Source organism: Nelumbo nucifera, chromosome 3, assembly GCF_055504915.1.
Source record: "Nelumbo nucifera cultivar China Antique chromosome 3, China Antique-T2T, whole genome shotgun sequence".
Taxonomy (NCBI): Eukaryota; Viridiplantae; Streptophyta; class Magnoliopsida; order Proteales; family Nelumbonaceae; genus Nelumbo; species Nelumbo nucifera.
Window position 1 is genome coordinate 35,697,353 of NC_142651.1, and position 8,746 is coordinate 35,706,098.

At 38.2% G+C, this 8,746-nt stretch overlaps 1 protein-coding gene across 1 annotated transcript; it reads right to left on the reverse strand.

The window, feature by feature from the left end:
* Positions 1-1,966: 1,966 nt before the first annotated feature.
* Positions 1,967-4,001, reverse strand: LOC104592951 (putative receptor-like protein kinase At4g10390). The gene is made up of 2 exons (XM_010252531.3): positions 3,063-4,001; positions 1,967-2,955 (listed from the first exon to the last, which is right to left on the reverse strand). Exons 1-2 carry the CDS (start codon positions 3,724-3,726, stop codon positions 2,282-2,284), a joined length of 1,338 nt encoding a protein of 445 aa, XP_010250833.1. The 5' UTR covers positions 3,727-4,001; the 3' UTR covers positions 1,967-2,281.
* Between the last annotated feature and the right edge of the window lie 4,745 nt (positions 4,002-8,746).

Sequence of the window (8,746 nt, forward strand, 5' to 3'; positions counted from 1 at the left end):
TTTTTTAATTTTTTAAATTCTACTGTCAGAATGAACCGTCCATTCAAACCAAAAGATCAGATCGTTAATCCGAAAACCGGTGACTAAAACAATTCCATTTCCACGGGTCATTTTTTAAAACTTTGATTTGAATTGCCTAATCTTAGAATTTGTCAAGCTTCACAAAGGGGTATAAAATGAAATGCACATGGTCATATATAGATTATTTAACATGAATTTTCCTATTTTTACAGGACCCAGACAATAAATATTCATGAGAACTCTAGACAAACTAAAAGAAAAGATTTTATATTTTTCTTACTAAAATAAATACTAGAAGCAATATGAATCACAATTCGGGAAAAGCCATTGCAACTAAGACGCTAAAAGTCAACATTTCAGAAGCAAGATGAGGAATCAATTGAGAAACAAAAGTTGAAAAGGATGGATACGAAAAGGGATTATTGGAAAACGTGGCCTCAATAATTCAAGAACCCTCTTGGCCTCCCCATATGAATTTATTAAACTATGATATTTCATTTTCATAGTTCAGAGAGTTGTTAGCCTTCCTTTTCAATTCATTAAACTTTCATCTTTATTTCTTCAACTACTCAACGTGTTTTTCTCTTCCTTATAAAGAAGTCTCATTTATGGTCTACAGACCTCAAGAAAACATAGCCCTCTCCTAATTTCAAAACAAAATGAATATAATTGATTGTAATTACATATTATTATCATTTCAATTGGTCTTGGTTTTATTGTTATTATTATTATTTTAGTATCTTCATCATCATGGTAATTACAAAATTATCACGTAAAATACACATGATACTAAACTTACAAATTGGTTTAGATTCTAAGAACTGATTCTATAATCCATCTAAAACTTGTTTATGCTAAATTTAACTAAACCTGTTCATGGATTGGATTGGGACTTAGCTTATTACAAAAAAAAAAAAAGAAAAAAAGAAAGATTCGGACTTCGCTTTTACCAGCCCAAAAAACCCATCCCTAAACAGGTCACATTTGGCTCAGTTTCTAAAGAGTACAAATGCATATATACAGATTTGTACTGTATATATTGATGTTTATATTCTTTTTAAACTAAGCATTAGAAATAGTACAAATACAAATGTGTAGTGCAAATACATACAAAATATGAGATTCTGCACTCTATATAATTTATTTATACCATACATATATGTACTGCACAAATACATACAAAAGTACAAACTTTACAGATTTGTATTTATATTCCTTCCAAACTAAAACTTAAAGAGTAAAATAATATGTACAACAAAATACAAGATTTTGCATTCTACATATACTCTTCCAAACTGAGAACTGAGCCTTTGTTAAAAAAAAAAAACAAACAAAAAAGGCAAACAAATCATCCCCTTGGCCCTTCCAAATATCTGAATCATTTGATAATATTGTATTTGAAATTCTAGTATGCAATCCAAATACAAAAGGTTTTAATGGCAGGTCAAAACCGATAAGGAAGTACAACTGTAAAAATTTGGGCCGGTCGGGTAAAACTTGGTAAATCTGAATAAACAACGTGGCTGCAGCTGGCTGAGCCTGGGAGTTCGGTGGAGGGCCGATGGTCGGATAGTTAATACTGGAGGGATAGTCCTTGGCATTGACTTGCCAGCTGGTAAGAGCCCACTCCTTCGGGCATTGGGCTCCTCCCTCCTCAGTCGGTCGTCAATCCACCGGTGGGCGGTGGCGGTGGGAGTGGGACACCCGCATTGGACGAGTCCACCCTTTTTTCGCTCCTACCGCGTGGGATGTAGGGACTTACCCACCTCTTTTTTCACAGTGGTTGTGGCTGTGAAACCAATGTCCGTCTGTGTCGCTCTCAGTCTCTCGTCCACCGTCACTACTGACAAAACGGAAGTACCCAGAAGCAGAGAATTTTTTCCTTTTTTTTGGGGGCATTTGTCGCTCTCATTTCCATCTAGTAAATTATGCTACGCGATTCCTGTTTTAAGAAAGACAAACTCCATTCCATTGTTGTTGAACTGAGGAACGGAAAGAACGATCACTGATAAATTATGAGCAACAGGGTCGCGTCTTCCATGGAAGAAGCATCCGAGGGGACTCGGAATTTTTTCCTGTTCACCAATCCAACTACAAAATGAATAAACAAATAAATAAAAAGCATAAAACTCCCACTCGATTTGTACTTTGTTCCTTTCACTTTCTTTTTCTAAAGTTCCTGTTCGAGATTTGGCTGTGCAAATGCAGACGCGGAATATATACATTGTACAGTGTCCTTCTGACCCTCTCTCTTTTAATATTAGGCTGTGGTGTCATTGGCTCCTTCAGCCGGGGCAACAAAAGACAAGCACGATATCCTTTCTCTTATGGTACACAAGATCTCGGCCATGGAAGGCCTAAGGCTGGGTTGCTGGCGAAGGCACAGAGCTGATATGGAAGCCATCGCCATGGCTTCCCCTGTTTCGAACTGGCCCTCAAGTCGGGAATCCACCATCTCCGGAACCTTATTCAGGTCACCCAACAGTGGCCCGGCTATTGACGTCAAGAGCTGCTCTTTCTCGGAGCAAAAAGCTTCGATCCCCGTGATTAGCTCCAGAACGATCACCCCAAAGCTATAGACGTCATTCTTCTTTGACGCGATTCCTGTTCTTAGGTAGTGAGGGTCAATGTAACCAGGTGAACCCATTACTGGGTTCATGGCTGATGGCAGAACCGCAGACGAAAAACCCATTTTTGCGAAACCGAAATCGCAGAGTTTACAGTTGAAATGTTGGTCGAGGAGGATGTTGGATGCTTTGATGTCGCCGTGAACTATTTGGAGCGTACAGTTGTCGTGCAGGTATGCGATGGCTTGGGCGAGTTGGTACGCAATGGACATGCGAGTCTTCCACGGAAGCAGAGACTCTCCATGACCGTGGAGTTTCTCCTGCAAGCTTCCGTTTGGAACGTATTCGAACACCAGGACGCCTTCTTCTGCAATAACGAAAAACCTAGATTTAGAAATTTCTTTTTCTTCCTAAAGAAAGAAAACCCGATGAATCAATTCGATAATTTAGAAAGAAAGAGAGAAAAATCAGTACCTCGTTCATCACAGTAGCCAAGAAGGTCGATGATATGGGGGTGTTGGATGTGAAGCAGGATTTCGAGTTCCTGCTTGAAGACTCGATTGAGACGTTCGCTGTTGTTATGGACCTTGATCGCTCCGAGGGTGGAATTGGGGAAGTGAGCCAGATAAACGGTACTAAAACCTCCTTCTCCAATCACACGCGAGAAATTCACAGTAAACCTCTCAACCTCATCCCAACTAAACCTCTTCGGAACGCTAGAAATCTCCTCCCCCTTCGAATCCTGATGAGAAGAAGCGGTGGATAACTCATCACCACGCTCCGCATCGTCTACTACACGCTTAGGTTTACGTCTGATCCTGAACCTGAACCTGAACCCCAGGAACTTGAGGGAGGCCATGACCATGAGCAGTACCAAAACGAGGGACAGAGAAGCGATGACGACTGCGATGAGGATTCTACGATTGACGCTGATCCCTTCTTCTTGGGTAGCTTTTAAGAGTGGGGTTGGTGGAGCAGCAGTGGTGGGTATGGTCTCGGAAGCTACACAGAAGGGGAGGTGAGAGAGAAGATAAAAGGAAGGAAAACCACCACCCACAGACAGAGAGAGCAGCAGCAGATCTAAGACTGAATAGTTTAGAATCCGATATCCACCCGTGACAGAAGAGGAGGAGGCCATGGAGATGTATACCAAATCGACACGCGGAAAATGCTTTGAAAATAGGAGGGAGAATCAGAGGAGGAGGGGAGGATCAATGATCAATCCGAGTTAAGATTTTGGAGAGTCCCCACCTCACCACACCACCCGACCACCACCCAGCATCTCAGATCTCCTCACCAGTCACCACTCACCACCCTCTTTGTTTCTTCTCCTCTCCCTCTCTCTCTCTCTCTCTCTCTCTCTTCTCTCTCTCTCTCTCTCTCTAGCGCTGTTGCTTTCCTTCTTCCGCTCACAACGTTGACCGCCTGCCATTTAACGCCAGAATAACGCGTTCACTTCTCATTGGTTGCACTAGATGGCGGAAGTATCTGCTACGCCCTTCGTCGTAGCTTTGGGCTAAAGCCGTGAGTTACAGCCCTCGATTTATTGATGTGGGGGCCATCTTAAATGGGATGAAGTGACGTTGAAGTGGGCCTCAAAATAGATTCAAAGAAGGGATTTTGGGCTTTTTAGCCCAAGGCTACGCCGTCTGGAGTAGCGAAATTCGCCTCGTAACCGACACCGACGCTCCCTTCCCCAGTGAAGAAAACAATACATCATGGGGAATATTGAATAGTAGCAGTAGGCCCAAACAAAAAGTTATTTCATTTGGGCTGAAGTGAACGACCCTCAAGGCCTCAATTGATGTTACTGATGATCTGCAGATGAGTGGGCCCGATCGGTGTTCATGCCCCACTTCATATGGTTCTATGATTGAACCATATGCTTTCTTAGATCGGCCCATAATCCACTGTACAGAGTTATTGCCAAATGATTTTACATTTTTATTTGAGTAAGTAATTGTTGGAACTAAACCCGAAAAAACAAAAAAAAATAAAATAAAGGAAATGAAAAGTCAAACATACATTTTTTTTATCGAAGTATAAGCTAAGTCTATCATCTACACGAGAAACTAAGAGATAAGAGAATTTTGACTTATTGCCATATTTTTAATTACTCTAAATCCTAATAAAAAAATCGACATTGAAATGATTGCAACTAAACTAGGTTATGTTTGGTTTGAAGGAAAAGGTAGAGAAACCTATACAACATTTGTAAAAGCTTTCTTAATTTTTCTTTCCTTTCCTTACACTTTCCTTCAAACCAAACACAGCCTAAGTATTCTCATATTTGATATGAGCAATTTATGAGGTTTGCTAAACGAAATTGAAGAAGTAGCTGCATGACATTTATTATACTAAGGATGTCCAAATCCAATCCAAGCATTATTAATTGATTTTAAAATTAAAATTGATTAAAATAATAAAATTTTATTTTTTAAAATTTAAAATTAATACAATTCTTTTAATTAACTTGTATGTAATTTATAATATTGTAATTTTATCAACTAATCATACTTAATCTAATTATTTTAATTAGTTAATTATAATTATTAATACTGTAATATTTATTGAGTCCTTATATGAATTTTGCAAATACTATAGTAGTAAGTAAGTCCTATTAACTAATATCGTTAATATTGCTAAATGAAATAATATTTATTAATATAACTATATTTAAACGAGACACATATCTAGTATGATCAACACATAGATATTTATGTATATTCCTATTATAATACATATACTCATATATTAATTTATTTTACCTTTTGATAGTAAAGTAATACATATAATTTTAATTTAAATATTATTATTATAATACGTCTTCATAATTTCATATATTAGTAGTTGTATTTACTTCTAGTTATTTTAACTTAAACTTATCTATTTAGTACATAATCTAGAAAATCAGGCAAAAATATAGTAAACCTAGATTACTACAAATATTAGCATCCAATTTTTATTCAATCCTTTCTCTTTATCTAGCCAAAGACTTGGGAAACTAAAAAAACACCGAAAGACCCCAACTTCCCAAAAAATTAGCATTTGACCCCCCCTCCCCCAAATATATCAAGACCCCACCCTTTGCACCCTCAAAAACCTTATCAAACCAGTCAAATCATCTTAGAATACCTAAAAACTCTAGAACACCACATCTTAGCTCCAAATTCCCCAAATCTACAATCAGCCCTTGTCCATACACCAAGCACTTAATCAAACCTAATCATCCAATTCAAAACCCTTAAATATCCAATATAACCAAATTTCACCCTCAAACTTCAAGATTCCATTGGCCATCTACTAAAAACTCCATTTCGACCTCCCAAATTAACCAAAACCTTCAAACAAACCCTAAAGCCACATGTATAATCACACATCCTTGACCCAATTAGGAGTTTCCATTGACATCTCAAACTCAGTCCCTATTATCCTGCCAAACTTCTTCTTTTAACCTTAAAAATACAAATTCCATTCCAAAACCCCAAATTAGCTCACCCAATTTGACTTGGGATATTTTGAACCATTAAATCTCCCATTCTATACACCAAATTAAAGATCCTTCTTTTCCATCAGTTTCTTTAGATGTACTAATGCTGATGTGATATTTCTTTTTGAAACAAAATGTTGTGCTTCCAAGTTTTCAGAAATTAAAATAAAAAATTAAAAAAAAAAAAAAAACTCTAAGGGACTCAACCATTATAGTATTGAGCCTATTAGCTATGATAGTAAATTTCAGTTAATGTGGGAGGATTGTATATTTATCTTCAAGTGATGTGTAGAGCAAATTTTCCTGCAGCTCAGATCTCCTACCCACAAAATCTTCCCTCATCCCCACCCACACGGTGCTATAGGCATGCATTGGACTATCTCCCTTGTCATTCATGGGTAGATGTTCCCAACACAGTAGTAGCGTTTTGTGGATAGCGATGTAGGAATACTTTGTGACTTTGTGAGTATATCTTCAAGTGGTTTCTAGTAATAGAAACTTTGTTATGGCAAATTTTACTGACAGAGCTCGGATCTTTTACCCACAAAATCTTCCCACATCCCTACCCACATGATGCTACAGGCATGCATTGGGAATATCTCCCTTCCCATTCATGGGGAAATGTTCCCAATACACTGAGATAGTGTGTTGTGGGTAGAGTTCTGGAGTGATTAGGAAAGATGTTTGTCCATTGTTATGTTTTTATTGGGGAGCCCACTAGAACCCACATAGATGAGGTGTGGCAACTTTTAAATTAATTTACATTCTTCTCTTATTAATCTATGGTATGTTCTAAAATGCAGTTATCAACATCAGATCCTTCATATTGCTTCCCAACCCCGTCTCAAGGGGTGTGGCAACTTTTAAATTAATTTACATTCTTCTCTTATTAATCCATGATATGTTCTAAAATGCAGTTATCAACATCAGATCCTTCATATTGCTTCCCAACCCCGTCTCAAGGGGTTGGGATTTAATTGATCAGCCCATACAGCTATACCTGGTCCAATAGAAGAAGACTTCAGGACCCGGTAGAGTACTTGCTGTTTCAAGTTGGAGATTTGTGTTTCCTGAGGCTCATCCCTGCTATCTATAAGGCTCAGTTTGGAAAGAATACAAATATAAATATGTAAGTGTAAAACCTTGCCTTTGGTATTTCGAAATCTTGTATTTGTATTTGTGCTTTTCCCGAACCGAGCCTAGTACAAATATAAATATGTAAAGTGTAAATACAAAGTTCAGAAATACAAGATTCAAGGTTGTGTACCATACATATTGTATTTACACCATGGTTTTCAAAAACCGGACCAGACCGGACGGTTGAACCGGAAAAACCGGGAACTGGTCACCTAACCGATTTCGTTTTCCCCCCAAAACCATTGATTTTGCTCATCAAGCCGCTGAACCGGCCAGTTAACCATTCGATCAATTTTGACCGTTTTTCAATTTTTTTTGTCAGAACGGGCCGACCATTCGAACCGGTAACTGGACCCCTGACCGGTTAGATCACCAGGTCGGTTTTAAAAACTATGATTTACACTCTTATCAAACGAAGCCTAAGGAGCAATTATTGCAGTATTCTTTTGAATCTAATAGGGAAGAGATGGATGATCTATCATTGTCATTTTGAAGCTCATTGGAGTAAGAATGATGACCATCTTGATGAGGTAAGTCATATTTTGGAACATTTCCAACCATCATTGTTTTCAATCTAAACGTAAAGATTACAAGTTCAATCTCAAAAAAGTGGGGTAGGAATACTATAGGAGATTTTTTTAAAATTTAAATTATCTGAGCTACAAGAACAAATTAGGACTTGCACCCGCAAGTTGCGCCCAACTTCTGCTAGGCACCAGCCAGTATTTGCATCAATGGTGTAAGTGGGACAGAAGAAGAACCTACTCATCTGCTGAAAGCAAAACCATCTTAGCACTTCCTTTCTTATTGATGCTCTTCCTAAACTGAGTTAAGAGTAAAATGGGGATGAAGCTTCTAACATGCGCTGCACATGTTTAGACATCTTACAAAAATCACACGACCTTCCTCATTTTCTGCACCATTATTCTTCCCAGATGTCTGTACCTTCAAACTAACTATAACAAAGGTCAAATGATCATAAACTGATACATGAACATTCATACACCTCAACTCCGGATTAGATAATCCTCAGTTTGTTTTGGGACAATGCTTTTACATCCCCCTTGCTTTAAGCCAATAAAATTTTCAATGGCCAACCCCAAGGTTCTAAATATCAGTATCGGATCTTTTTTTTACTTCTTTTTCAAAATCGGTTCAGGGGATGGTTTAAGGCTCTTCCACCCCCTGAACCGGTTAGAACCCCGATACATCCTCTGTAGGGGCATATCAGGGTACTCCCAATACGATACATATCGACCAATACGGGCCAATATGTGTCGATACTTTGGCCACCCCTCCATGAAGAGTAAAGTTTGGAATTATATTATGAATCCAAGCAAACCTGGGAGGCTGGGATAAAGTCACAGCTGCACTTGTAAGTATATGCTAACATTTTACTGTGGGTTCAATTCTATAAGAAGCTTAAAAACAAAACAAAAAAAAAACTTGATCTCTCAACCAACTTGCCTTAAATAGCAAACTCCTTGGCACTTGCCCATTCTAACTTCTTAAGTTGGATTCTCTTGCACAA

Coding starts and splice junctions, on each gene's coding strand:
- LOC104592951 (XM_010252531.3), bottom strand. CDS start 3,726: ATGGCCTCCTCCTCTTCTGTCACGGGTGGATATCGGATTCTAAACTAT. Junction 2,956..3,062: donor TGGCTACTGTGATGAACGAG/GTACTGATTTTT, acceptor TCGTTATTGCAG/AAGAAGGCGTCCTGGTGTTC.